We start from the raw sequence: 27,957 nt of genomic DNA, 5'->3' as shown, positions 1-27,957 counted from the left end.
GAAATGTCTGCGCGCGCGCGTGCACGTGTATGTGATGACAGTGACTCTAAATCCTTGAAAAAGTCCCTGCCTGGTGACTCAGCTGGCCCTGGAAGAGTCCGCATAGTCTAGAGCAGCACTGTGGTTGTTCCCCCTCCCAGATTTGTGTGGGTCAAGAAAAAGGAAACAGCCTTGTCTGGAAGCCCCCTCCCCATCATTCTCAGGTGGCTGTTGGTTCACACTGTGCCCTCGACTCCGGCTGGCCTAGTGGGGAAGAGGTGATGCCCACAGCTGGCTTCCTAAACCCACTCCAGGCCAAGCACCTTCCGGGGGGGGGGGGTTGCAGGTTCCCCATCCCTGCCCCCCTCCCCACAACATTAGTTTGAATCACCCCAAGAACAGAACGTGCTTAACAAAGGAAGAGTTTTATAGAAATGCAACAGAGCTGCTGTCTGAGAAACACACACATGGGAGAGTAAACTTGATCTGATCTGGCTGTTCCAAGGGAAGGGAGGAGGGAGGACAGAGCCCCCCCCCCAAGACTGCAGCCCTGCCAGGCAGGGGGTTTGGACACCAGAGCCAGCTGCCTACCAAAGCCCCCCCCCGCCCGGTCAAGCGGAAGCATCCCTACTCTGGAGACCATCAGACTTTGGGGACTGACCTTCTCAAGAACTCGGCACCCCCCTTTGCTCCCTGTTTCAGCTAGAGCCAGCTCGTCATCTGAGCCAGCTCGTCATCTCGGCCTCCAGGGCAGATCTGGGTGAGGTAGGAGGGGGCTGGGAGTCTCCCCTCCCCCGGCTGAGGCTCGGACCTTGAGAGGTTCTTAGAAAAAGTGGGTGCAGCTCGGCTCCCAGAGCCTCCATTTTAAATCTCAGCCTTCTGAGTTTGCAGTTCCCTTTAAGGGCAGAGAGAAGCCCCCCTGGAGGGGCTTTTCGGTCTTGCAGGGGGGGGGCACCCTGCAGTACAGAGCCCAGGCACCTGGGAGGCTGCTCTTGCCAAATGGGCAGAAGCCTCCTCACCACCTTCCTCCACCTGCACCCAGCTCAGATCACTCCCTCGGGCTGGGAAAGAGGGAGAAGCAGGTCTGCAGCTCCCCACGAGGTGGCCCAGCTTGGGCGACATCCCAGATTAGAGAAGGGCCTGTTGGACCACCCCACGGCCTTCCCCCAGATCTGGGAGGCCACAACACACAGGCCTTCGGAACAACTGCAAGCCCAGCCTGGCTGGTCCACCTCCTCCTCTCTGCAGACTGCAGCCGATGGGGGGAAATAGCTCTGGGCCCCCAGGAGGGGCAGCCCAGCCCCCCTTGCTGCACTGCTTCCACCCAGGACCCCTGCCAGGGGTTGGCCAGGATCTTCCCAGGAAGAGAGCTTGGTACAACCGGTGTCAGGATCCAGGTGGGGAGAATGCCCGGGGCCCTTTGAGGAAGGCCCTGATCCTTTTGCCCTGCCAGCCTTCCCTTTGGGGGGTCCGGTTCTGGAGGAGATGAGCCAAGGAGGCCGCTGGCAGGACACAGCATCCCCAGGACTGCCGGGTGTGGGGCGCAGAGAGGCGGGCGGGCGGGTGGCCGGCCCAGGTGTGCAGCTGCCCTCGCCTCCACATGGCTTCCTGCTCAGACCTGCTCCTGCTGGGCGAGGTGGCATTCCTTCTCCTGCATGCCCATCTGCTCCCCCAGCAGGGTCTCCTGGGTGGGGGGTGAGCACTCCTCTTCATTCTCCGTGGGCTCCGGGGCCTCCTGGAGGGGCTGCAAGAGAACCAGGCCTTTGGAGGCTGGCAGGCAGGACTCCCCGGGCCCCATCCTGACCCCCCCCCGTCATCTTTCACGGTGGGGCTGTTCCTGAAACTGCAGGCCCAGGTGCTGTCCTTGGCCCAGGGGTCTGGCCCCAGTTGCCCCCTCCCCCCAGGGGGGCCTGGAGAAGGGGCACCTACCAGATCCTGACGCCACTTCCGAGCACCTAGGCGGGAGGAAAGGAGACATCAGCGGGGGGACCATTCAGAGGAGGCCTGCTCTACCCATTGGGCTGCTGAACCCGTTGGGAGGGATCTGGAGGCTGCCACCCCTTTCCTCAGATCCGACACTGGGGCCCAGTTCTGGGGGCCCCTCTCCATAGCAGGTGGAAGAGGTTGTGTTCACCTCAAACGGGCTGAGCTGGGCTCCTACACGGCCCAGTCCCTCTCCCACCAGGCTGGGGGGGGGAGGCATGAAGTTGGGGTTCAGGCTGGACTGGGAAGCAAAGGGCACCTGAAGCCTCCCTTGCCCTCCTGCTCTCCCCCTGGGGGCCTCTGTCTCCCTGCTCCTCTTCCCCCTCCCCACTGTAAGAGGCCGGGGGGGGAGGGTTGAGCCCGCACAGGAGGGGTACAGAATACCGACTGAGCCCCAGAGGCAGGGGGGAAAGCCACCCCCCCCACCCCCGAGTCCAAGAAAGGCTGCAAATGCCGGGATCCCGAGGGGTCTGCCAGAGGCAAGGGAGGGCAACCCCCCTCACCTCCAGCCTGTCCCTCCCTTCCCAAGCATCCCCCCCTCACTCACATTTGCCATGCCGATGCCACAAGAAAAGGAGCGCCCCCAGCAGTAGGGCAGCCACAGGGAGCAGCACCAGCAGGGGGCTCGGACTGGCCTTGGGGGTCTTCAACAGGGGTGCCTCTGTGGGGATAAGACCACCTGCTGCAGTCCCCAAAATGGGCTTCCCTACCTGGCTTGTGGGCCCTCTCACTCCCCCCCAAGCAACAGGTAGGGGGCAAGTTGCCAGCTGGTTTTACACACACACACACACACACACACACACACACACACACACACACACACACACACACCCTTCCCATTCCTTGAGTGGCCTCTGCTTCCTTGCTTACCACAAATGTTGTCCATTGCCTGCGTGCCCTTTGCCTTCTGGACCAGCCCCTCCTGGCATCTGTGAAGATGGAGCGGCCTAAGAAGGCAGCCCTCCACCCCCGTCCACCCCACCCGTGGATAGGCACACCGCATCCTCCCCCTCCTCCTTCCCCTGGGGCCCGAGGGCAAGGCAGCTGCTGGGGGGGAGGGGGAATGGCCTCCCTGAGGGGTTCCAGCTGAGCGGTTCACAAGACAACTCTGAGCAAAAGAGCAACAGAGCGCAACTGCACTTTGCCGAGGTCTGTGGACGGGGTGGGGGAGCACCCATGCAGGGCGCCCCCAGGGTTGCCCGACCCACCAGCCCAGCCTGCAGGAGCCACAGGCGCTGACCAGGTGGCAGATGGCAGAGTGCACCGCCACCTTTTTGTTCCCACACTGCACGCAGGCCTGCAAGGGCACAAGGTGCTTTGGGTGGCCCTGCGGCTTGCTCGGGCGCCCCTGAGGGGAGAGCGGGGCCCGGGCCTTTGCCACTCGCTGCCTGCCGCAGACGGAGGGTGCAGGGTGCCATTTCATCGCCTGCAGGAGTGACAACCCTGAGCCGCTGGCCCGAATGACGGCACGTTGTGGCCTTCCCTCCCGGCCTGCTCTTCCCTTGGGCCAGGCGACCCGGCCATCCAAGAGGCCGGTGGCCACTCTGAGGGTCCCCCCCACGGCCTACCTGCTCCAGGGCTGGCACCGAGCTGTGGAGGACGAGACATTGGAGAAGTAGCCCAAAGAACAGGGGACGCAGAGGGTGTCGGTCAGGTGATTGCCTGGAAAAGCACAAGACTTTCCCACTGAATCTTTCAGGGAGGGGCCTATTCTCCGAGAGGTCAGAGGGCAGCCCAAATCCTGGTCTCGGGCCAGCCCTCCACCTAAACTGGAGGCCCTGGGGCTGCTGCTGCGCTCACCTTCCCGTTGGACCCCTTCCCCAGGGCCACAGAGGCTGTGGGGCCGGCAGGTTTCGCACTCGTGGCTGGAACAGTGTTTACCCTCCTGGCACCGGCAGACGAAGTCTCGCTCTTTGCTGCCGTTCCGATAGACAATCAGGCCAGCTTCTGAAAGGGGAGGGGGCACAACAGACGCTTGTAACTGGGGGTTGACACGAGGGCCCCCCTGGGTGCTCTCTGAGCTCGGCTGTTTTCTTCCAGACGTTTCGTGACCCAAACTAAGTAACGTCATCAGGGTTAGACGCTCAGGGGCTGCCACGGATGATGTTGCCTAGTTGGGTAACAAAATGTCTGCAAGGAAACGGCCAAGCTCAGAGAGCACCAAGGACCCCACGGAAGGAGAGGGGTACATCGTTTTGCTTTGCTGGGCAGGATGGCTCCGGGGAGCAAAGGGAGCCCCCCCCGCCACACTCACGCGGGCTACAGGAGCGGTGCTGGGTGCAGTGAGGCAGCCCGGTCCACCTGTCCTGGAAGTGGTGCTCCTCACAAGGGCTGCAGGTCGTATTGGACTGCCCCGAACAGGCGGCCGCCACCTTCTGGCCTGCAAGAGGGCGAGAAACACAGAGAGAGCAGAATAGGGGCGTGCTGGGCGAGGAGCTCTGGAGGCAGCTCTCTGTGGGGATGGGGGACCGTGAGAGGGGCCAGCGGGGGGGGGGTTGCAAAGGGGGAAATGGCCCCAACCAGGCAGCGCTGAACACACCCAAGGGGCCCGTCTCTGCATCAGCAGCGAGGGGGCAGAGAAGCCCCAGGGGCTGGGCTGAGAAGGGAAGAGGCCTCCTGCCACCCCAGCCCCAAGGCAGAGCAGAAGGGGGCTCGGGAACTGCCCCGAGTGGGCCAAAAGAGAGGAGGGATGACAAACAGCTTGGGAAAGAGACAGCTGCCCCACACTGACACTCTACCTGGTGGGCATCGGTTGCAGCATCGACCTTTCCACAGGTACTGCGTCTGGCTGCAGTTGAGGCCCTGCGTGAAGGCCAGGCCCTGCAACTAGAAACACCGCAGGCGATTAGTGGCCACACAGGCATCTACCCCCCCCCCCTTCCCTCCCTCAGCCTGCGAGGGCCTCCCCCCCCAAGGCCGAGTTCCCGCTCGAGCAGCCTGGGCAGGAAATGCACTGATTGGCCCCCCCACCTGGCAGGGAAACCGAGAGGGCCAGCCCCAGATCTGGCACGGCTCGGCCTCCAGAGTCAAGCTCACTCTTCCCAAAGCCGTTGGGCAGGACCAGCTTGAGCCACAGCTGGGCTGCCAATGGAAGAGCGCCACCCGCAGCAACCTCTGGGGAAAGCCCTGCGTCTCCCCTGGGCCTCCTGACGTGGCTTCTGCTCCCACGCCGGCCCTCCCCAGCCTCCCCTTGCCCTGGGCCCAGGAGCCAGCCTACCCAGACGGGGATTCTGGGCATCAACCCGCCAACCTCAGACCCCGGCGACAGTTTGTGGCATCTAGGCTGTACCCATCCCGGGGGCAACACCTTTCTCTCACTGAACGTCACGCCAGGCCCCCAAACCAAGAAAGTCTCTTCTGAGCAATTCCCTTTATGACTCTTCACCGACAGACAAAAATCTTGACAAACTAAGCAACTATTTGCGTATTGTAGTAAGAAGGTAATACTCTGAGAATCCCTAAGGAGGGGCCTCTTCCTCCCCAACAAACCCCAAACGCTTTACCCTCTGGAATGCAGCCCCCCCCCTTTTGGGAATCTGGACTACATTCTACCTCTCCTTTTTCTGCACTGGGACAAGGCTAGGAACCAGCACTCTGGCTACGTGTGCCCCAAACAGAACCATGAAGGGAACGTGTGAATGTAGCCACCAGATGCCTCATAGACCTATTAAGGACACACCTGGGAGTGTGGAGAAGGTGGTGGGGTGGGGGGAGAATCCGGAGAGCATGGCTAACCCCCCACTACTGAGTTTTTTGTGCAGAGGGGTTTAGCCCCCAAAGCTGGGCAACACACACACACACACACGCACACAAAAGGACACAATTCTGCGAGGCCAAAAGACAGCAGCCAAGGCGCACTCCCTCGGGGGACTCGCTCTCCCCTTGTTCCACCCAGCCAGCCAGGACGAGGGGGCTGCTAGCCAAAGCCAGGGGCTCCAGGCACCAAGAAGGCCGGTCAGAGACCAGCAAGAGCCGCTTCGGTCTAGAAACCAAGAGGCTCCGAGTTCTAGTTCTGCCCTAAGCGTGAAAGCCGGCTGGGTGGGCCAGTGACTCTCCCAGGGTTGTCGTGGGGAAAGGAGGAGTTATTTATAAAAATTAATAAAGGCGGGAGATAAATAGATAAAAACATCAACAAGCCTGCCGGAGAGATCCTGACTCTGGGGAGAAGCCAGACGGATCAGGCGGCTGCGCCCGGGCTCCATTCGGCTCGGCTCCGGCTGCCGGGAGAAGCCCGCCTGCCGAAAGGGGAACTCGGGCGGGGAGGCGGCTGGGCGTCGCGGCAGGCCGCGCTCGTATTCCCGGGTGACGCCCAGCCGGGGCTCGCGGGGGCTCTCCGGGGCGCGTCGGGCACTCCAGCCGCCCGAAAGCGAAACTCACCGTGAGCAGAACCGCCGCGCTCAGCCCCGCCGACCACCGTCGCCCCTCCATCGGCGCCGCCTCGGCCCGCCGCCGCCATCCCGCTCCCTTTATAGGCGGCGGGGCTCTCGCCGGCCCATCGGGCGGGGCGCCGAGCGTCCAGGGGCGGCCCCGTACTGTGCCCGACCCCCGCGCCCGCCCGCCCGCCCACCGGGAATTCCCCGCGGAGGGAAGTCCCGAGGTCGGTCAGGCGCGGCAGGCAACCCCAGTCCCGCCCGCTTCGTCCATCCTTTTCCTCCAAGTGGCTCTTTGCGCCGAGACTTGCCTACCTCGCGGGGTTGTTGTGGGGCAGGGGACGTCCAGTCCAGAGGGGGAGCTCTCGTGTCATGGCAGCAATAGGGCTGCCTGGAGGTCTCTGGGGGTCGCGCCCTGCCTCCTCCTCCTCCTCCCGGCTCGGGGCTGCCTGCGAAGCCAGGCGTCGACTGGCCGCGGGAGCAGAAGAACAGCCGGGGACTGAGGGGGCGGCGGGCTGCTGGTTTTCGAAGCGAGCGAGGAGTGGGGGGGGGGACCTGGCTCGGCAGCCGGAGTTCCCCAAAGCGTCCCTCGCGCCTTCCGAGCGGGGAGAGTCGTGGTTCCACGCCGCGGCTTGTCGGGCGGAGAGCGGCGCCTGCCTCCCGCAGGCGAAAGAACTGGGGAGAGCCCCCTGCAGGCGGGTCTAAGCATCCGGGCAGGGGGCCTTGGGTTGGGGCGTCCGTGTGGGGCTCTGCTCGGCCACCCCAGCCGGCCAGCCCCTGCGGTAGAGCGGAGCTGGCCCCCAGGAGGACCCAACTGAGGGCTGGAGCGTCCCGGGAACCCCCGCGCTGCCCTTGGACGCCACTGCCTGAACTGGTTTCAGAAGTCACCCCAATGGGATGGGGGTAGCAGCCTGCCTAACAGCCTGATTAATTCTGACCTAACAATTCTGATTAAAGGCCCCAAGGCCTTTCCAGGACTCACTTTCCCCCAGCTCAGCTGAAGGGGCCACAGCTGTCCCTTCCGCTTAGGATTGGAGGCGGCCCAGTGGCTGATTTCATGGAGGGTCAGTATCCCCCCCCCTGCGCATGCTCAGCCATAAGTTGGCACTTTGGAGGGGACAGTGAAATTCTGCACCCCAAATTCTCTTACTGCTTCTGAGGAAGAAAGCCAGCAGAGGAATCATCCCCCTCCCTCGGGCCTGGGGCTTTCCATCTGGCAGGGTAGAAAGGAATGTCCCCCCCATCCCAGACTCAAAACCCCAGCAGGGGCCACTTCCCCAGTCAGGGTTACGCTTGGCTGGAGGCCTGCTGGGAAAAGGCCCTGGTGGTGGGGGAGGCTGTGGGTGGCCCCATGGCCTTGGAAAGCCCCTCCCCATTCCCCAGTTCCTCAGCCATGCTGGGCTCCTGCCACCTGCAGATGCCTGTGCGTTACTTTTCTTTATTTATTAAATTTGTTTGCTGCCCATCTTGCCACAAGGCAAGTTTCTCCTGGTGGACCCTAAATGACTCAGTCCCAGCTGGTTTAATTCTTGAGGGTAACTAGATTGAGGACTAGCTGCTTGTGACAAAACTTTTCAGGAAATAATGCTGTAGGAGGAACAAGTACCGGCACCTGGTAAAAGCAGAGATTTTTTTTTATTTTTATTCACTTAGTTTTCCGAAGTTTCTGAGGGTAGGACAAGAAGCAACGGGTGGAAACTCAGAGAGAGAAAGCCAATCTGGAAATAAATAGAAATTTCCTGACAGTGACAATCAGTGGAACGACATAATGCCAGAAGTTGTGGGTGCTCCATCACTGGAGGTTGTCAAGAAGAGACTGGACAGCCATTTGTTCAGAATGGTGTCAGGTGTCCTGCCCGGTGAGGGGGTTAGACTAGAGGTCCCTTTCAGCCCTATTAACCACGGCAACCTGGAGAAGGGTCTGGAGGAGGTTTTGCCTCTGAGGGCAGCGAGAGAAAGTGCAATCTACATCCAGCATGCGTATCACCACAAAAGGTTTTACAGGCTCAGCCCAAAGCAATCATGTCAGAGGAAAATAAAAGGCAGGGGACAATCGTGAATGTTTTATTTGTAGCGGATGCTCAGAATAGTTGCCGATGCGGTGTGCAAATCCTGAAGTGAGCCAAGCAACCTGGGATTAAGGAGAAACTTCCTAACAGTGACGACAATTAACAGTGGAATAGCTTTGCCTTCAGACATCGTGGGCATTCCATCACTGGAGGTTTTAAAGAAGCGACTGGACAGTCACTTGTCTTAGATGGTATACTTTCTCCTGCTTGAGCAGGGGACTGGACTAGAAGACCTCCAAGGTCCCTTCCAGCTCTATTCTATTCTATTCTATTCTGTTCCCTATTCTACTCTGATTCTATTCTATTCTATTCTATTCTATTCTATTCTATTCTATTCTATTCTATTCTATATGAGAAAGGCAGGGCTAGATGAAACAAAAGTTGGAATTAAGATTGCCGGGAGAAATATCAACAACCTAAGATATGCAGATGATACCACTCTAATGGAAGAAAGTGAAGAGGAACTAAAGAGCCTCTTGATGCGGGTGAAGAAGGAGAGCGCAAAAGTTGGCTTGAAACTCAACATTAAGAAAACCAAAATCATGGCATCCGGCCCTCTCAATTCCTGGCAAATAGATGGGGAAGAAATGGAGGTAGTGACAGATTTTATTTTTCTGGGCTCCAAGATCACCTCAGATGGGGACTGCAGCCAAGAAATTAAAAGACGCTTGCTCCTGGGGAGGAAAGCTATGGCAAATCTAGACAGCATACTAAAAAGCAGAGACATCACCCTGCCAACAAAAGTGCGTATAGTCCAGGCCATGGTTTTCCCAGTTGCAATGTATGGCTGTGAAAGTTGGACCATAAGAAAGGCTGAGCGCCAAAGAATTGAGGCCTTTGAACTATGGTGCTGGAGAAGACTCCTGCGAGTCCCCTGGACTGCAAGGCGTTCAAACCGGTCAGTCCTAGAAGAGATCAACCCCGACTGCTCTTTAGAAGGCCAGATCCTGAAGTTGAAACTCAAATACTTTGGCCACCTAATGAGAAGGAAGGACTCACTGGAGACGGGCCTAATGCTGGGAAAGATTGAGGGCAATAGAAGAAGGGGACAACAGAGAATGAGATGGCTGGATGGAGTCACTGAAGCAATAGGTTGTGAACTTGGACTCCAGAAGATGGTAGAGGACAGGAAGACCTGGAGGAACATTGTCCATTGGGTTGCGATGGGTCGGACACGACTTCACAATTAACAACAAAAATTCTATAATTCTATTCTATTCTGTTCTATAATTCTGTTCTATTCTATTCTAGTGAGCGTTTATAACGGTTTCAAATTCTAGGCTGCTCAGCCGCAGGGCCCAGGGATTAAGGCACGGGAGCAGCAGAAATCGGAATAAAAGCCCCAAAGGAAAGGGCGGCGGGGGGGGGAGCAACGGACCACTCTCTGCTCCCTCTCACCGGTGGGAATAAAACCAGACGAAAGCCCCCCCCCCCATCACTGCCCTAAGCCCAGGGAAGCGGCCTCCTGGTTTTCATCCAGGGCAAAGTAAGCCCCCCCACTTTGGATCTCTGGGGAGGGCAGGAGCTGCAGCGGGGAAGCCCCCCCAACTCTGCAGCATCCCGGGGGGGGTGCAGCGGATTTCACCCTGCCTCGCCGCCCCCCGGAGCTGCGTGGAAGAACCGACGGAAGGGGGGCGCTTCGGCCCGGGAATAGCCGGGTGGGAGGAGAGCGGGGGTCCAGCCGGGGGAGGCAGTGAAGGCCAGAGCGTCCCCAACGAGGCAGAAGAGGAGGAGGGGGGGGCAAGAAACCCGAAAACAAAAGAGCTTCCGGCGTGTCTCTCCCTCCCCCCTCCCGGCCCGGAGGATTGTGGGAGTTGAAATCCGAGGTGCCACGAGGGCGGCCAGGAGGAGGCGCAGGAGCGGATTGGCCAGCACGGGAGGAAGGGGCGGGGTCGCGCGTGTGCGCGCGGCCTCGGAAAGGCCTAGAAGGGCTCGGAAGCGGAAAGGCCAGCCACGCCCTCGGGTCGATGACGCGTCGCGGGTGGGCGGGGGAGAGAGGGAGAGAGAGAGAGAAGGCCGTTGCGGCGTCGTGAGGCAAGAGGAGCCCGCCAGGCCCGGTGAGTGAGCGAGCGAGCGAGCGGCGGCGGCGGCGGCCCTGTCGGCGGGGGTGGGGCGGGGGGTCTCGCGCGCTCCCTCCCCCTCCTCCTCCCCCTCCCCCCTCCGGGAGGCCGGCAATAAAGGCTCCTTCCCGCCTGTGGCTGTTGTGTTCTTTGGCGCTCGTGCCCGCGTCCTCCGCGCGCCCCCGATGCGCCCTCCCCGGCTCGTCGCAGGCCGAAGCGCGGCTGCTTCTTCCCTCCCTCCCTCCCTCCTTCCGGCCGGGCATTCTGGGCCCTGGAGTCTCCCCGTGGGCGCTGAGTCCGGAGCGGAGGGTTGTCGGTCTCGGAGCGCCCGGAGGCTCTTTCGGGCGCGGAAGGCCCGCCTGGATCCGCCCCGGGAGGAGCCGCGTTCGCCGAGGGGCCTCGCTCCGGCCCTACTCCGCCTCGGGCCCCCCTCCCTCTCCACCCCCACCCCCCGGCTGAGGCCCCCCGCCCGAGGGGGGCCATCAGCCGCCGCAGTGGGTGGGTCGGGGCTTCTTTCCCCCCCCCCCGAGCCGTGTCCGTCCTCGGCGCTGCCTGCCGTTGAAAGGGAAGAGCCGGCCCGAGACCGGCGGGGGGGGTTGGGGGGCTTCTGCGCGGCGGCCTCGCTCCCCCCCCCCGTGACTGTGTGGCGTTGGCGTCTCTTAAAGCTGTGGCTCTGTCGCCGGGGCCCTTTCGCCGCTTTCCAGGGGCTGCGTGGCGGCGCCCGTGTGTTTTCCTCGGCGGTAACACGATCAGGATACGCTCGGCCGGGCTCCGTGGGGGGCGTGGGGGGGGAAATGGTGGTGCTTGCGTTTCTCCTTCCACCCGCTCCCAGACTAGATCGGGTACGATCCTGGGGTTTCCTGGTGGCCCCTCGCCCGACCAGACCCAACTCTGATTGGCCCCGGGTCAGCTAGTCCCCGGGTCTTGGGGACGATCACCCCCCCCATGGCTTCTCCTTGAGGCCCTGAAGAAGCTGCAGACCCACCTGGAGAGCCCACAGCGATGGGTGGGGGGCAGGTGGGGAAGCTGGTGCTAACGGCTGCTGGGCGCCTGTGCAAAGAAGAGCAACCAAGATGATCAAAGGCCTGGAGACTAAAACATGGAAAAAGGGTTGCAGGATTTAGGGATGGCCAGTCTAGAGAAAAGAAGGAATAGGGGCGACATGATAGCAGTATTCCAGTATTTGAGGGGCTGCCACAAGGAGGAAGGGGGGTCAAATTATTTTCTGAAGCAAAAGAGGGCAAGACAAGAAACAACGGATGGAAACTAATGAAGGAGAGAAGCAACCTGGAACTAAAGAGAAACTTCCTGACAGTGAAGACAATCAACCAGTGGAACAGCTTTGCCTCCAGAAATCGTGGGTGCTCCATCACTGGAAGTTTTGAAGAAGAGACTGGACAGCCACTTGTCTGAGATGATATGGGGTCTCCTGCTTGAGCAGGGGGCTGGATTAGAAGACCTTCAAGGTCCCTGCCAGCTCTATTCTGATTGATTGGTTAACTGCTAAATGAGGCCTGGGCTGCCTCTTGGATCCTCTGCCTAGAGTTTGGGAGGTGAAGCTGGGGGCCAGGGAAACGGGCAGGTGGCTCTAGCAAAGCCGGGTCTCTGGGAGCGGAATACAATTCCTAACAAGCAAAGGTTTGCAACCCAAATACTGAGACTGAAGAAGAATATAAAGTCACTCAGTAGATTGGATCCGGTGTATTTTGAAGTTCTGTAGAATTTGGCAAAGCACGCTATAAACTAGATCTGCAGCCAAGAAGCAGAAATGGAAGAACAAGAAAGGAGATGCTTACGAGAGGCCCAAGCCGTCATTCAAGCCGCCTGTATTGGAACTGGTGCCGCTCAGCATAGCCAGCGAGCAACATGTGCAAACTGTTGAAGATGAAAAGTGATTCCCTGTCAGCAAGCTGGAATCCTTCTGGAAACTCTAAAGGAAGACCTTCCTGTGTGAGGAGAATCGAGTCTTCCAAAATCATCTTCTGTGGAAGAAGAAACAGTAATAGTCCAGTCTATCTAGCAGTGCAGATTGCTAGATGGCACTTTAGACTAGACGTCTACCTGAACCCGTTAGAAGGAAGAGGGTTGGGTCCCAGTCAGTGTTCATTATAATCTTTATCTTTCACACCTGAATGCACTTTGCTTCAAGGAAGGAGGCCAGGAAGCACGTTTCTTTCCTATTTCCTGCATACTTTCCCCCACTGCTCTCCCTCCCTTCCATCCTCCACGGTCACGAGGGGTGGTAGGGTCTGAGACCCAGGGATTCTCCAGCAGTTGCTAGCAGATTCATTCACATCATCGCTTGGATCCCCCCCTTCGAATGTCTGTGTAAGGCCGCAGGTGCAGAACTCTGCTGGTTCTTTAGAAGGAGCTCTGCAGCTGGAAACCTTTCTCCCTCTTAAGGGAAAAAAATTCCTCCATTTATGACTACAATTGAGACAGATTGCCATTGCAAATCAGTGCAGTCCTAAATGAGATGCCATATGTCCACACCAAATCCCAGCATTCCCCACTGCGGTTGTTAACTGAGAATCGTAGGTCATTAAGTGAGCACCTATCCAGACCCCTCCGGGCTTGGGCCCTCAGAGTCTTGAGCCTCCTTATGGCCAGGAACTGCCACCTGCCCCCCCCTTCCCCCCGCACTCTGCCACAGAACCGCCCCAGGCTGCTTGCAATGCTCTGGAAAGCCGTAGCTGCCTGAACCAGTCCCAGCCGCAGTCATCCCGGACCCCCAGCGCTCCGAGACCACTGCCCGCCCTCTGCTCCACCACCGCCCCGGCTGACCTCTTGCCCCCACTGGTGAGGAGGCATGCCCAGCCCGGCCCTCCGTGCCAAGAAACCCCTTTGTGCCACATCTGAAGCTGCTCCCTGACTGGCTTCTGCTTCTTGCGGTGGGCCAGAAAGCCCCAGCCAGGCCCAACTTCAAGCAGTTGTGCCTGGGTGGATCCAGCCGGAGCGGAATGGAGCCGGAAGGCGGTGGGGACGGTGGAGCCCCGGAGGGAAGGCGGCCATTGCCAGGGAATGTGGAGGTCTACTGTAATTCCAGGGGGCACTGAGGCTGGGGGGACTGGGGGATGGGCAGCTTCCACTGACCCTTGCTGTGCTTGCTCTTGGATGGGGGTGGTGGTGGTTGGGATGACCCCCAAGATCGCTTTCAGCTCTTTATCTTTTAACTGTCAATCCATTTTAGTCAGAATAACAGAGCTGGCAGGGTCCTCTGAGGTCTTCTAGTCCAACCCCCTGCTCAAGCAGGAGACCCTATACCAGGGGTAGGCAACCTTGGCTCTTTTATGACTCGTGGACTTCAACTCCCAGAATTCCTCAGCCAGCATGGGGGAACTATGGCCCCCTCATGACTGGTGGACTTCAACTCCCAGAATTTCTCAGCCAGCATGGCTCAGCTTGGAAACCTCTCCCTTTCCCCTCAGCATGGCTGGCTCAGGAATTCTGGGAGTTGAAGTCCACGAGTCATAAAAGAGCCAAGGTTGCCTACCTCTGCCCTATACCATTTCAGACAAGTGGCCGTCCAATCTTTGAAGAAAAATCCGCTAGGCCCCCAGAGTGCCCCGGCTGAGTCAGCTTCTCTTTGTAGAGGCTGCCAGCACAGTAAGCTTTGAAGTGGTCAAGGGCCTCCTCCTTCCCCTCCCCCCTCTGTGCTTTGAGAAGCAAAGCCCAGGTGTTCAGGTAGCCTTCAGGTGAGTGGGAGTAGCGCCAGGGGTTTGGGAGCCTGGGGGAGGGCATATGTCCATGAACCTCTGGGCTGTGCAGACACTCCCCTCCCTCCCCAAAGGAAAGCAGACCAGAGTCCCAGCAGTGCAAGTGATAAAGTCTCTGCTGGCAGCCCAGGGAGGAGGGGCAGGACAGTGGCAGAGCTCAGCTTGCAGAATTAGCCCTCCCCTTTGCCAAATAAAGTCTCTGGTCTCGTGCCTCCCCCCCCTTCCTTGGGCTCTCAGCCGATGCCGAGCCTGGAAGCAGGATGGGTGCCCACTTGCCAAGGGCGTGCCCGCCCTTCTCAACCATCCAGGTTTGGCTAATGCAGGCCAGGTCCCCCCTCGCCCACAGAAAGACCTCGGGTGAGGGAAGATCGGCTGTGGGCAGAGCTGGGCTTGACCAAGGCCTCTGCCGACTTGACAGCCTGCTGGGGAAATGGGTCTCCTTGGGGGGGGGACCCACCCCCTGCCTCCCAACAGAGCTTCCTTTGCCCTCCTCCCCCACCTTCACCCTGCGCCCCCTTCTGCCCCCAGAGCCCCCACCCTAAAGCAAAGTGGCCACCATGTTCCCTCCCTTGGTCAGGGAGCCCTCCGCTCAGGGTGATGGGTGGGAGGCTTTGCATGGCCACCAGCCTCACCTGGTGGCTCTCCTGCTCTTGGCTCCCTGCTTGGGTGCTGTGTGTGCCCCCCCCCTGCCCTGGGCGTCTCCGGCAGAGAGCCAGGTGCCGGGGAGCTCTCAGGGTGACTATGGAAGGCAGAGGCTTTTGTCTACCCTTCCCAGGCCCAAAGGCCAGGAATCTTAGCCCCATTTAGCGTCCAAGCCTGTCCGTGTCCTTCCAGGAGTATTGAGAGTCACAAAAGTTGTAATATTGGTGCTTGTAAATACATTTTTCCACAATATTTACTATTTTTCTGGTGATGAAAAGCTGTAATGGCTAAAATTTAAGAGCTATGGTGGTGGTGCAGTGGTTAGAGCGCGGTATTGCAGGCTGACTCTGCCTGCTGCCGGGAGTTCGATCCTGACGGGCTCGAGGTTGACTCAGCCTTCCATCCTTCTGAGGTCGGTAAAATGAGGGTGCAGATTGTTGGGGGGCCGTAGGCTGACACTGTAGACAGCCCAGAGAGGACTGTAAAGCACTACGGAGTGGTATGTAAGTCTGAAGTGCTACTGCTAAAAAAATGGCTTAATGGCGGCACGTCCCGCCCGCCTGCCTCTGCTGGCCGATGACCCAGCAGAGCTGTGATTGGGTCCCTGCTCGGTGAGGGAAGCGGGAAGCCCTTCGGAGGCAGTGGGACAGCCCTTCGAAAGTCTCCCTGCTCCAGTGGGTGGTAGAAATGCTGTGTGTGGCCCTGAGGAGCCTCGGCAGAGCCCGGTGGGACCTTCCGGGCGCGGAATAAGGGCAACCAAAGGAGAGAGGGGGGCCGTCTCTCAAGGCTTGGGTGTGCCTCGGCGGTTTCTGCGCGTGTCGGCTCCCTTCGGGTCTCTCTGTCCCCTTCTGCTGCCTCTCCCCATTCTGGAGAAGCCTTTGTGCCTAATGCTGTATGACGAACTGGCAGGCCTTCTGCTTGGGGAGGGCTCCGGGGCCAGGAGGAGGCCAGCAGTTGCACCCCAATAGGAGAACCTACCTCTCCAAGCATGTTTGAGCAGGAGTGAAGTGTCCCCAATAATAACTCTTTCACTGGGGTGGGGGGGAGCTGTATTTCCCAACACCTATGGAGGCAGGTCCTGCCTGAGAAGCCACGGGGGGGGGGAGTTCCCCCCTTTCTTCCTTCTCTGTCACTTTAAAAGTAGCCCTCCTTGCAATTGTTTTTTTTGCGTCTCTGGAAATGCCTCTAGAAAGAAAGAAAGAAAGAAAGAAAGAAAGAAAGGAAGGAAGGAAGGAAGGAAGGAAGGAAGGAAGGAAGGAAGGAAGGAAGGAAGGAAGGAAGGAAGGAAGGAATCCTCCCGGTGCCATTGCTTTGTTTATGCGTTCAGATTTGTACAATTAATCAAGGCAGGCTTGACGGCTGGGGTGCACCAGGGAAGGAGCCTTTCCAGTCCATTTTGCCCATTTGCAGGGGCTGTGTTGAGTTCGTCACAGGGTCGCTGGGTCCCTTGCGTGCTGAAGCCGCTCACGTGTCGCCCTGGCAGGTGAGGGGCTAAGCTGTGTTGTGGGCAGGAGAGCCCCAGCCTCTGGGCTGCCTTCCCCGGCTGCTTCTGTCTGCCCGATCCTGGATATAAATAAAGGTTTTCTTGACGCTCGTTGGCTCCTGGCGTGGATTTCCTGGCTTCACGTTTGTTGCTTTCTTTTCAATATACTGACGATCTTTTCTTTGTTTCATAACATTGAACAGATGGGTTGATTATTCTTTTCAGATATTAATAAAGCAGCGGAAAGAAGAGAAATGAATAAGCTTCCCTCAAGGTCCAGCCCATCGCGAAGGTAAAGTACTCTGAAGCAACCAGTTGCCTGGCTCAGCGGTGCTGCCTCCCGGGTGCCTCAGCGGTGGAGCCTCTCCTGCGGGAATCCAGCCGGACTCCCAGCCCTGGCGAACTTCCTGGGCGCTCAGGTGAGGGAGGAGAGCCTGCCTCTCGTTCCGACTCTGGGGCGTCCCTGGGGAGCGCCTCGGAGTGGCTCCACCCCGGGCTGTGGGGGTTGCGTTCGGGGCAGAGACCTCAGGGGAGCAGCTCCCCTTATGGATGGAGGCGGCCCTTGTTTGCCATCACGTTGCCCCGAAGATGGACGCGGGATCTCCTTTGGCAGAGGATTCTTCGGTCCTCCCTTGGCACTCCATCTGTGTTGTGCCCACCACCTATGGGTGCTTCTCTTGGCATCAGCACAGAACTGAAGACCTTCCCTGACCTGAAGACCTGCCCTGCCAGGGCAGGAGCTGGGACGTGCCGGGGGACCCTGGGTCAAAGCGCACGCATTTGCCCAAGCATTGCTCCTGATGCTGGTGGGCGGCGCGCACGCGAGTGCCTGAGCCTCGCCTTGCCTGAAGGCTGCAGGCGGCGCGCATGCGGGCGCCTGGGCATTGCATTGCCCCTGCTGCCGGTGAGAAGAAAGCAACAGTGTTGGGGGACATCCGGTTGGAGTCCTTCCGGAGCCCCCGTCGCCTGCCTACGTCTGCCGAGCGCAGCGGGGGGCATCACCCCAACTTCACGGTTCTGCCTCTGCTGTCCTGTCCCCAATTTGCCTCGCTCTTCTTTAAGCAGACTTTGGCCATCCTTTCTGAGTCTCTGGCCCTTCTTGTACCCCCCGGAAACGGGCTGTTCATTTGGACTTTGCGAAATCAGTTTAAGGTTTTATTTATGCGAAGGCAAAGAGTCCCTAAGTATATTGTCCTGAATCGGCACTGAGCTTTTGGCGGGGGAGATCTACCTATTAAAGCGCAGTTGTTCCACGTCTCCTGAACTCTCTGCGGGTTGCTGCTCAACAGGGCAGGGAAACTCTTCCAGCCGCTCTCGATGCTGTTGGTAGAGAGGCAGCTGCAGCCAGGGGTCCCGTAGTGCTGATGCTTTGGTGGGTGGGCTTCCTTTTCTGGCCCTTCTGGAAGATCGGGTCTCCCTGCCTGTCTCTAGGGAATTCGGCCCACTCTTGTTCAAAGCAGGGCCGTGTCATGACTCCCAGGAAGTGTGACCATGGCCCGTTCTAAGTGAGGAGTTGCTCCAGGCTGGGGGTGGGTGTTTCCCGCCTCCCCCCCCCAGGATTCTCAGCTTCCACCAGCCACTGGCTTCGGTGGCCCCATCAACTTCCTTCGAGTCCAAGGTGGATCCTGCTGAACTCTACAGCAGGTCCAGAGACTGAGTCAACCTCCTGGGCTGCTCACCCCAGGCTCCTTTTGGAGCAAGACGCTCTTAATGTTTGGGGTGTGGCAGGGAAGGGAGGGACCCCTAGGGCTGAAGGCGGCTCCCAGACCTCTTCCCTGCCTTAGGAACCTTCCTTCGTTTGCCTTGCACTGCTTGCTGGCTCTGGAAACGAGTGCTGGGCCACGTGGCAGCCTTGCTAGGCTTTGGTTTGGGTAGGGATCCACGGACAACAGTCTGGTTCACTCCCCTGACCCCTTCCCTCTTAAGGGCTTTTCCCGGTCCTTCTGGCAGGGAGCCCATCCCTTACAGCGAGAGAGACGCGCGGAGGGATCGCTCCCCTAACCAAGGCAGCCCACGCAGAGATGGCAGGAATGGCCGAGATTCCCGGGACGGACGGGATCTTCGGGGGCGAGAGATGCGGGGGGGCAGAGATCATCGAGACCCCAGAGATTCCCGGGACGTGAGGGATTCCCGGGACATGCGAGATTCCCGGGACCCTCTCTACGACCGCTACAGGGAGACCAGAGAGACCCCGTACAGGTAGGTACAGAGGGAGGTGGGCTGCTGGGGGTGGGTCAGGCCCCCACCCGGCTCACAAACTGCTGCTACTGGTGCCTCTGCAGGAGAGAGGAAGGCTATGACCGCTACGCCCGTCCGGACGACTATTACCGCAGGCGGGAGGAGCCCTCTTACGACCGCTACGGGGAGCCCCTGGACCGGCCCACCCTGGACAGACCCACCATGGACAGGCCCACCATGGACAGGCCCACCATGGACAGGCCTACCCTGGACCGGCCCACCCTAGACAGGCCCACCCTGGACAGGCCCACCCTGAGCACTGAAGGTCAGGCCCCACCCGGCTGCAGACGGGTGGGGGGGTTGGGGGAGGTGAGGGCCGGCCCTCATGCCGTTGACCTTCCCTGCAGAGCGCATGAAGAGAGAGGAGAGGCGCCGGGAGGAGCTTTACCGGCAGTTCTTTGAGGACATCAAGAAGCGCATAGATACTGAGCGGCCAGTGGATTGCTCCGTCATCGTGGTCAACAAGCAGACCAAGTATGGGGGAGGGGCTGGGGGAGCGGGGGCTCCTTTCCCAGATTCAGGGCGGGCTCTGGTGGTCAGACACCCTGGGTAGATGCTGTTTTCTTGGCTTCTGCCTGGCGCAGGGATTATGCTGAGTCGGTGGGGCGCAAGGTGCGCGACCTGGGCATGATGGTGGACCTCATCTTCCTCAACTCGGAGATGTCTTTGCAGCAAGCCCTGGACGACGTGAGCCAGGGGGGCTCCGCCTTTGCCATCGTCATCACCCCTCAGCACCAGGTCCACCACTCCTGCACCGTCAACATCATGTTCGGTACCCCGCAAGGTAGGGGGCTCCTCCGTCGGCCCTGTGGCTATTAACGACCGGTTCAGGAGTTTGATTAAGCAGAGCACAGTTGGCCTCACGCAACCTGCTCGGCATGTGTGAGTTGCGGTTTGTGTTTGGCAGAAAGCTCAAGGTGCTGCATGAGTTGCGCCATCTTTGGCCTGCGGATCCCGCCCTTCATAGTCCTCAGAATTGGAACCAAAATTGGGTCATTCAGCTGCTTAATTTAGAATTTTTTTTGTTGCAAAATTTGAGGAGGAAGACTGACTCGGGGATCTTGGCCAGAAGACCCCCGGCAAAGATCAGTCAGGCATTCAGAGAGGTGAAAAACACAAAAGCCCTCAGCATAAGTGTGTGGGGGGGGCTGACGGGAAGCCATTCCACTTGATCCGTCCACTTCCGCAGCGTCCTTTTGGGGCTCCCTGATCCACTCTGTGAGAGAGGCACTTGTGGCGTTCATTCTGCCACAGTGGGAGTTCCACTTGGTGCCCTCCCCCCTCCTTCCCTCCCTGCAGCAGCCTTTTCAGGAGGACCCCAGGTGGACTTAAATCTCCCCCCTCCCCCCAGGTTTGTTGTTTTGTGAAGCCCAGCAGGTGGTTGTCTGCCCCCTGCCTCACTTGCCCGTTCGCAACGCCATGGAGGGCGTTTGTGTCCCAGGCTCTGCCCTGGTTTCTCCTCCAGTTTGATACAGATTGGTTTTCTTCAGAATGGGCAGGATCTGCGGTGTTTTAGTTTCTTTTTAATTGTAAGCTGTCCGTGGCGAATTGGACGCCAGGGCGACTCACGGCTCGCCACTTCTCCTCCTCCTCCTTCACAGAGCACCGGAACATGCCCCAGGCGGATGCCATGGTGTTGGTGGCCAAGAACTACGAACGCTACAAGTCCGAGGTCCGCGAGAAGGAGCGGGAGGAGATTGCCAGGCGGGCGGCCAAGATGGCCGACGAGACCATCCTGCAGGAGCGGGAGCGCCCCCTGCCGGCTGAGGAGAGTCTCCGCGGGGCCCACCCCCCAGCCATGCAGGCCCTCCTGAACCTGCTGGCAGACAACCGCTATCTGACCGGGGAGGAGACGGACAAGATCATCAACTACCTGCGGGAGCGCAAGGAACGGCAGCTACGTGCCACTGCCGAGTCCCTTCCCGGTAAGTCCTAGCTGAGGAGGGAGCCCGGTCCCCTTGTGCCGCCCCCCCCCCCAGGATGCTAGGGGGAGGAGCAGTTGATACCGGAAGGCGGTGGGGCAGGACTCACAGCTGGCCGGCTTCCCTCCTCACAGCTTCACTTCCGGGCAGGCAGACGATGGGAGCCGCGTCGGGAGCCATGGTGCCCACTTCCCAGGGACACCAGAGCGGCCAGCCTCTGCCAGCCTCTGCCGCAGCCACCGGGCCCTCCAACCCTCAACAGGAGCTGCAGGCCAAGATCCTCAGCCTCTTCAACAGCGGGGTGGCCACCGGTGCAGTGAACGTGTCCGGCGGCGGCTCGGGCGTGGGGGTGTCTCCAAATCCAGAGTTTGCCTCCGGGCCCAGCACGCCTGGCCGAGGCCCCCAGCTGGGCATGACTGGTGCCTCCCAGTCGCAGCAGCGAGCTCCATCCCAGGCCAACCAGTTCCCCAACCACCCGGGTTCCACCAGGGTGTCTGGTCCCCGGGCTTCGGCTCCCCCACCACCGTCCCAGCCCCTTTACCAGAACCGGCCACCTGCGCCCAATAGCGCGGCCGCCGGGCGACCGCCACTGTCCCTGGGGATCAACTTCGACAACCCCAGCGTGCAGAAGGCCTTGGACACCCTGATCCAGAGCGGCCCTGCCCTCTCCCACCTGGTGAACCAGACGGTGGGCCAGGCCCGGGCAGTGCCCCCAGCCCAGCAGGGCATGGGCTCCTACCAGCGGCATTACTGATGCCCAGTGGGCTTCTGGCTGCCCGCTCCTGAATGTTCTGGATGGTGCATGTCTCTCCCCCTCCACCCTGGGCAGACTGGGGCTGGGGAAGGCAGTGAGGTCCTGCCCCCTTGCCTTAGGCACCCTCTGCCGCTTGACCCCCCTCATGGCCTGCTCCTGCCTCTTCAGTTGGGAGGGGGGCCAAGAAAGGGTATGCTCTCCCAAGCAACGGGGAGCGATCCAGAGCTTGCGAAGGGGGCGTTGGGCTCGAGGGCTGATCCGAATGTGTGGCTGTGGTGGGACTCGGTCTGTCTTTTTCCTGGAGGGTCGGAGAATTTTTCTGGCTGTCCTTTGGCCTGTGACACCCCCCTCCCCCCACACACTTTGGTTTAATGTTTAGAATTTGCAAGTTAAGTTTTGGGGGACCTCAGATGCCAGTTCTTTTTCCAAATGGCTTTCAGCAGAGATCGATGTTCTGTTCTTTGATGGTTCACTTATGTAGAGATCTCCTCTCTCCTGTTAACAGGAGGACGACATAACTTTTTAATAAAATTTGCATATGTATATACACACCCCTGTATATATATATATAAAAGTGGTGGCATTTCCAGTTATTTCAGACTGCTGCTGCTGCTGCTGGAAAGTCTGAGGGGGTTTTGTGCCACGGATCAGCTGCCACGTGCCCTGCCACTGCGCCCACGTCACTACTTGGAGTATCAGGAATCATCCGGTGCCACTTAGCAATCTGCCCCCCCCCCCGGCTCAGAAGTGGGTTTCTGCCTTTGCCCTAAAGGTGCTTTTCCAAAAGCAACTGGAGTTCTTTGTTTCTCCTTGAAGCTTCTTCCGTTCTCAGATGAGAAGCAAAGCGATTTAAAAGAAAAGGCAAGGAAATCCTTGAAAAGCACCTTTGGGACCGCCATGACCTTTGGGCTGATTGGGAATCTCCACAGAGGTTCTGCCTTTGATAATCCCAAATGCCCCCCCCCTTTTTTTTTCTCTTTAGGATCTGCTCTTGCCTGACCCAAAGCTGAACGAGGGAAGCGAGAGCAGAGGTCTCTCTTCTGAGCACCGTGTGGTGCGCCACACGTTTACGCCAGATTCAAGCCATGACGTTGCTAGAATAATTTGGCCTGGAAAAGCCCAAATACAATTTCCTCCTCTGGTTACACCCCCCCCCCCGAATAGGTCACAGCTGCTCTTTTAACAACCATTTTAGAATATTCCCTCTTGAGTTTTTCTTCATTTACACATCGCTTTCTTTCAAATGGGCAGCCAAGGTGGTTTTCGGCCCAGAATAACAGCAAACAACCGGGCAGGTGTCATGGTCAAAAGAAAGGAAGGGGGGGAAGCAGGAAGAAGGAAAAGGAGGCTCAGCTAGAAAAGGGCTCAGCCGCAGCCGTGTCGGAACAGGGGCTGCTCCATCGCAGAACGGTCCCTGGCCAGGCCTCGGGAGCTGAGCCGGAGGGCGGAAGGAAGCAGGCTCGTTCGCTCTGGCCAGAAGGACCGGGGAGCTGGGGGCCCTGGCCAGGTGCCCGGTTGTTTGCTGGGCATCAGCAGCGGTGGGCACTGCAGAGATGAAAGCTGATGGGCTACAGTGTCCTGGGACCTCTGAGGCAGCAGGGAGAGGCGGAGGAGGAAGTCATGGGTGGGGGACTGTTGCCCAGAGCGATGAGCCCAAATTCTGGTTCCTCAGGAGCCCAGAGCGACCGGCTGTGTCCAGTTTCCCTTCAGTCAGACCTGCCCTGCCCTGTAAGGAGCCTTGGGGGGGGGAGGGCTGAGGGGAAGGGGAAAGTGGAGCAGCAGCCCACTAGGCTGTGTGTGCTGGTCTTGGCAGCTGTCTCTGGGAGGCTGAGAGCCTGTGGAAGAGCAGACGGGCAGCCCCATCCCGAGGCTGCCCACAAGAGGAGAGTGTCAGGCCCCCAACTCGCCTGAGGTGCCAGGCCCAGCTCGACCCTTGTCAACAGCTCTGGCAAGGAAAGAGCAGAATGCGGAATAAGAGAGCTGGAAGGGACCTCTGGGGTCTTCTGTCTAACCCCCTGCTCAAGCAAGAGACCCTATACACCATCCTGATCACATGGCCGTCTAATCTCTTCTTGGAAATCTCCAGTGACGGCACACCCACAACTCCTGGGGGCGGGGGGCAGGCCCTTCCACCGACTGATTGTTCCCCACGATCAGAGAATTTCTCGCGGGTTCCAGGTTGCTTCTTCCCTTCACGAGTTTCCAGTTTCCATCCGTTACTTCTTGGGATGCCTTCTGGTGCTTTGTAAAATAAGCTGCCCCCCTTTTTTTTCTGGCAGCCCCTCAAAGACTGGAATGTTGTAGGAAGGAACTGGGAAAGGTCCTGGAAACAGGGATAGCCGTGCCTGGGATCTGCCCGGTCAGTGAATGTTTTCCTGCTCTCTGTGCATGAGCAGAAGGGCGAGGGTCTTGGGAGCCTCCCCCCACTCCTCCCTCTGGCCTGGAGGTGGCCACTCTCCCCCATGGAGCTCTCCAGGCCCCTTGGAAGCCATTGGGGAGCGGCCCTGTCACAATGAGGATGTCCTGGGGGGGGAGAAAGCCCCCCCACCTGTCCTGCAGGAATTTTTGCACCTGGCTCACATCCCCCCTCCCTCCTGTTGCCTCTTTTTCCAAGGCCCAGCTGTTCTCGCCTGGTCTGGGGGAGCCCCCCCCCGCCTCTTGTGCCCTGGGGGGCGGGGGATAATGCTGGTGGATTGAGGCCAGCCCCTCTTGGGCACAGACCTTCTCCAGCCACACAAGGTGACCTCTTTACGGAGCTCTCCGCTGCTTGTTTCTCACCAGCCAGGCCGGACCTTTCCCAGCTGGTTTGCAAGCTGAGCTGCTCCCCTGCTCCCCCCCTCCCCAGAGGAAGGCAGACCTTTTGGGGGACGGGACCCTGTCCCTGACGCAAGGCAGCTCCTTGTGGGGTTCGCCTTCTCTCCCCCCCCCCCCCCCGAGAAAGTTGCCCCTTTCTTTCCACTCTTCTGGGATTTTTTGTTTGTCCCCAGCTTCCCTTCCTGGCTGCTTTTCTTCCTCAAACGAAGGCCGGATTCTTCCTGCCCTCTTTCGTCTGTCGTTCATGCACTCCTCAGTTTATTTCTGTTTTCCTCATTCACATCTGCACGTTTTCTGCCCCCTCTTGGCCTCCCTTGTGCCCTTTGTAGTCTTCCGTTTCCCGAAGGAAAAGTTCTGAATTGTACCAGAAACCCAATAAAGGAGAGTATTTGTAGCTCCTTTGTGCTCTCTGCGCTTGTTTCCTTGCAGATGTTTCATCCCCAAACTGGGGACCATAATCAGCGTCGGAGATCATCAGCATGGAGGATGTTCCCTAGTTTGGGCCATGAAGGTCTGCAAGAAAACAAGCTCGGGGGCCTACCAGCAAGCCACACTGGTCTCCTGGCTCTTTTCCTCCGGACCCTCCCTTGGCAGACGGACCCCCTCCTCACAGTCAGAGGGACTTCCCGGCACTGCCCCAGGGACGGTCTAATGCTGCACGAGAGCCCGGCATCTCACTGGCCCTGCAAGATTTGCATCTTGCACCGCACCCCGTTCCCCTTACGTACTGTGGAGGGTGCCCCCCCCCGGAGTCTCTTCCAGAGGGTCTCGGCCCCAATCCTGACTTTGCAAGGGAGATGTTGCTCCTGAAGACTTTCTGCACACGACCCTCCTGTGGACAGCCAGAGAGGGCCAGGGACACAAGGCACCCACATAGGGTAGTGCTGCACAACCAGTATCGAGTCATCACGCGCACACACATACACACAAGCACAAAAGCATATTTTGTAGATGCCAGTCCGGTTTTGGGGTCCTGAGAAGACACATGGCGGGAGAACCCAGAACCCCAGAGGTGACGGGGGTGGGATCTCGTTGGGGCAGCCTGGAGGACAACAGTTGCCAGGACCAGCACATGACGGGTGTAATAAAATCCTTTTATTGCATTTTGTGCAGACAGAAGTCTAGAAAACAAAATATACGGTATAAGCCGCAACACAAGCAAAGAGGGGCCGTGGCCCCATGGATACCTAACAGCACCGGCCACGCAAACACACTTGCGGAAAGGAAACGCAAGCCCAACGCACTTTCCTTTGGGTTGACGACAGGTTATTTACAAAGAGCAAATGGGTCGGCGGCGTTGCGCTGCACAAGTGTTCCCTAGAGCACAAGGCCTATGAAAAAGCTCACAACAGCTATTGCAGGATCGCACTGGAATCAAAGTCACTCGGGTGGACAGAAAACACAGTAGCTACGGTGACTGATTATAAAGGTACTTCATGAACTGACTGGTGTCACATTCATAACAAAGATATTGCACGTGAGCACGGAAAGAAGAGTGTGTAGCTGACCCAGCCGTGGGGCCGCCTCGCTCATTCCTCGCCTCGTGAGCGCGCTCTCCAGCCAGGTGGGGTAGCCCTCACCAGCCCTCCGGAGATGGGGGGGGGAGCTCGGAAGCCCAAGGGTGCAGCAACAGTACAGTGGGCAGCGGTCCGGATCCATCCGGGGAGGGGGTGTCCGAGGCCGCCCCTGCCAGCTTTCCCAGAGCACCGAGGTGGCCTTGAGGTCTTCCCTGCAGGGCTGCAGTCCCTCCTCCGGCTTTGGTCAGGGGGCCCTGGATGCCCAGGTGGGCCGGCTGAAGGACATGCCCCAGGGCAGCAGGACGTGGCGCCGGGGCCAAACATGCAGGGTCGGGAGTGGGGGGGGGAGTGTAAACTAGCATGTGTAAACTAGCATGCAACGCTCTGCTTTGGGCCTCTCTGGAACGGGAGGCTGGGAGGACACTGGGGTGGGGGGAACAGAGGGGCAACAACGGCCAGGAGACAACCTGGTCCCTTCCCCGGCCCCAGGACTGCCAGAGGTAGGCTGAGCGTCTGCCAGCGAGCGAGAGAGGCCCGTCTTCCTTCCATGGGGGGTGCCAGTGGTGGGTCCCTTGGAAAGTGCTGGCCAGGGGTCTCAATGGGGGGCCCCTGGTCTCGGAGGGCAGCGTACGCATGTGTGTGTGTGTGTGAGAGAGAGAGCATCTCTCCATAGATGAAGCACTGTCCAAAACTCCCCCCCCCCCATTCACCCTCAGCTGTGAGGCTGCTAATCGCTGGGGAGGAGGGTGGCCCAAGCCAGTGGAGGCTGGACCAAGGTGAAAGGTCAGCTCTGCAAGATGGGGAGGGGGCCACATTTGCCCTGAGAAGAAGCATCGTGTCTGCGTGCCAGGGAGAGACCCTGCCCTTTGACTGCAGCATCCAGAGGACGTTTCTGGACGTCTCCCCCATGGCGGAGCAGGGGATTTGCTCTGGCCCCAGACCCACCCGGGGGGAGCCCCCCGCCCAGCCCATGAAGATGCTAGAGAGCCCTGGAGCCTCCCCAGCCCCCCCCTCCAGCTTCCTCTCGGTTCTTCTCACCTAAATAGGACGACTTTAAAAATACTGGTCCTGTGCTATGTACAGAATATATATATCTATATATTTACAGCCTCCCCGGAAGGGGGGCAGCGTTCTGCTTTTGGAGAACTATTCACATTGGTTAAAAGCTCCAGAGTTTTCCTCTTCTGGGGGAGGGGGCTGCCCCCAGGGGTCCAATGCACGTGTTTTGGTATAAGGTGAGGCACCAGAAATTGGGGGGGGGACAGAAGCAGAGCCCACCCCTTCCTACGGGGAGGGGGAGGAGAACTTGTCATCTGAGGGGGCAGCCGTGCTCCCTTTCGTTATCCCTGGGGGGGGTTCTGGGGTAGTGCAGAGCTTTTGCGGGGGGGGGGGGCTCTCTCAACCCCAGCCCTGCAGCTGTCCAGGGTTCATTTTGATCCTGGCTTGAAGGGAGTCCCTGGCTGGAAGACCCTAAAGTGCAACCGGGTTGAGGAGTGGCAGAGATCCCCTTACACACACACACACATTTGCATGTGTGTGTGTGTGTGTGTGTGTGTGTGTGAGAGAGAGAGAGAGAGAGAGAGAGAGACTGGGCCAAAAGACATGTACAAACCGGAAGGGTTGGGGGGGTTGCAAAACTGGGGGGAGCCCTTTTTCCCTCCCCAGCCTCCATGAGGGGGTCTGGTGGAGTTGGGGGTCAGGCTGGGGGAGGGGCTGGTCAACTGAACAAAGTGTCAGCTGGCCCAGTGGGTGCCAAGGGCCCCTGACCCAGCTGGGGAGAACTCTGCCCCCCCACTCTTAGCTTGCATGGGGAGGGTGACTGTCGGCTCCTCCCCCAGGATCCCCTTGCCCCAAAGAGCCCCCGATACATTGAGTCCAAAGAAACGGGGAGGGCCCTGAGTGGGGCGCTTTCCCTGCAGAGGGACCTGGCACGGGAGGTGGGGGGGCGGGGTGGGGGGGAGAGGCCAGCCTTGGCAAGGGACGCATGCTGGTGGCCTCGGCTGGCACCCTCTCCCCACCTGGGAGCTGGGCAGAGGAGCAGCAGCAGAAAGCAGGCTGGGGGGGGGCTTGAGCCTCTGCCCACCCACCCGTCCACTCCCCCTTTGGCAGATCTGGGGGTTCCGCTGAGCTGCGGGTGGGGCTCCGTCCTCCCACCCCGAGACGCGGGCCGAGTGGGGCTGTCCACAGCTGGGTGCGGTGGGTGCAAAGGGGGGGGCAAGGCTCTCGGGGCACAAACCTTTGGGCAAGGAAGGGCCTCGGCCGGCTACTCAAGAGTAGATGGTGATGACCTCCTGGCCACCCCCACGGACCAACAGCACCCTGTCCAGATGCTCCGTCAACACCTCCAGGAACTCCATATCTGGGGGGAGGGTCAAGGCTTGTCGGTGCAGCATAGCCCCCCCCCTGCTGC

The 27,957-nt window shown here is 59.4% G+C and overlaps 3 protein-coding genes across 8 annotated transcripts in view; 1 reads left to right on the top strand and 2 right to left on the bottom strand.

Moving 5' to 3' along the window:
• Nucleotides 1–388: 388 nt before the first annotated feature.
• CD40 (CD40 molecule) lies at nt 389–6,468 on the bottom strand. Of its 2 annotated transcripts, none has more exons than XM_039342429.1 (9): nt 6,340–6,468; nt 4,701–4,788; nt 4,217–4,342; nt 3,763–3,909; nt 3,531–3,624; nt 2,833–2,891; nt 2,510–2,623; nt 1,909–1,934; nt 389–1,723 (listed from the first exon to the last, which is right to left on the bottom strand). In XM_039342429.1, exons 1-9 carry the CDS (start codon nt 6,388–6,390, stop codon nt 1,592–1,594), a joined length of 837 nt encoding a protein of 278 aa, XP_039198363.1. In that variant the 5' UTR covers nt 6,391–6,468; the 3' UTR covers nt 389–1,591. The 2 variants fall into 2 exon arrangements, with proteins under 2 accessions (XP_039198363.1, XP_039198364.1); XM_039342430.1 differs by having other exon boundaries at nt 4,701–4,782; nt 6,340–6,410.
• Nucleotides 6,469–10,364: 3,896 nt separating this feature from the next.
• On the top strand, nt 10,365–21,790 carry NCOA5 (nuclear receptor coactivator 5). Of its 4 annotated transcripts, none has more exons than XM_039342425.1 (8): nt 10,367–10,458; nt 16,528–16,594; nt 18,229–18,501; nt 18,585–18,805; nt 18,888–19,014; nt 19,125–19,324; nt 20,142–20,465; nt 20,597–21,790. In XM_039342425.1, exons 2-8 carry the CDS (start codon nt 16,557–16,559, stop codon nt 21,214–21,216), a joined length of 1,803 nt encoding a protein of 600 aa, XP_039198359.1. In that variant the 5' UTR covers nt 10,367–10,458; nt 16,528–16,556; the 3' UTR covers nt 21,217–21,790. The 4 variants fall into 4 exon arrangements, with proteins under 4 accessions (XP_039198361.1, XP_039198359.1, XP_039198360.1 ...); XM_039342426.1 differs by having other exon boundaries at nt 10,373–10,458; nt 18,253–18,501; XM_039342427.1 differs by lacking the exon at nt 16,528–16,594 and having other exon boundaries at nt 10,365–10,458.
• A 3,313-nt stretch (nt 21,791–25,103) lies between these two features.
• Nucleotides 25,104–27,957, bottom strand: part of SLC12A5 (solute carrier family 12 member 5) — a 74,162-nt gene continuing 71,308 nt past the window's right edge. For both annotated transcript variants that reach the window (XM_039342423.1, XM_039342424.1), the window contains exon 26: nt 25,104–27,906. In XM_039342423.1, the coding sequence (XP_039198357.1) occupies nt 27,815–27,906 (92 nt within the window). In that variant the 3' untranslated portion in view covers nt 25,104–27,814. The remainder of the gene's footprint in view (nt 27,907–27,957) is intronic.

The sequence above is a fragment of the Crotalus tigris genome, unplaced genomic scaffold (assembly GCF_016545835.1).
Source record: "Crotalus tigris isolate CLP2741 ecotype Arizona unplaced genomic scaffold, ASM1654583v1 scf7180000017791.1120302, whole genome shotgun sequence".
Taxonomy (NCBI): Eukaryota; Metazoa; Chordata; class Lepidosauria; order Squamata; family Viperidae; genus Crotalus; species Crotalus tigris.
This window is presented reverse-complemented; position numbering and strand designations above follow the sequence as displayed.

Coding starts and splice junctions, on each gene's coding strand:
- CD40 (XM_039342429.1), bottom strand. CDS start 6,390: ATGGAGGGGCGACGGTGGTCGGCGGGGCTGAGCGCGGCGGTTCTGCTC. Junction 4,789..6,339: donor GCGCGGCGGTTCTGCTCACG/GTGAGTTTCGCT, acceptor CGGTGTTTCTAG/TTGCAGGGCCTGGCCTTCAC. Junction 2,624..2,832: donor GGCAATGGACAACATTTGTG/GTAAGCAAGGAA, acceptor TTATCCCCACAG/AGGCACCCCTGTTGAAGACC.
- NCOA5 (XM_039342425.1), top strand. CDS start 16,557: ATGAATAAGCTTCCCTCAAGGTCCAGCCCATCGCGAAG. Junction 16,595..18,228: donor AGGTCCAGCCCATCGCGAAG/GTAAAGTACTCT, acceptor TTCCCTCTTAAG/GGCTTTTCCCGGTCCTTCTG. Junction 18,806..18,887: donor GCCCACCCTGAGCACTGAAG/GTCAGGCCCCAC, acceptor CCTTCCCTGCAG/AGCGCATGAAGAGAGAGGAG.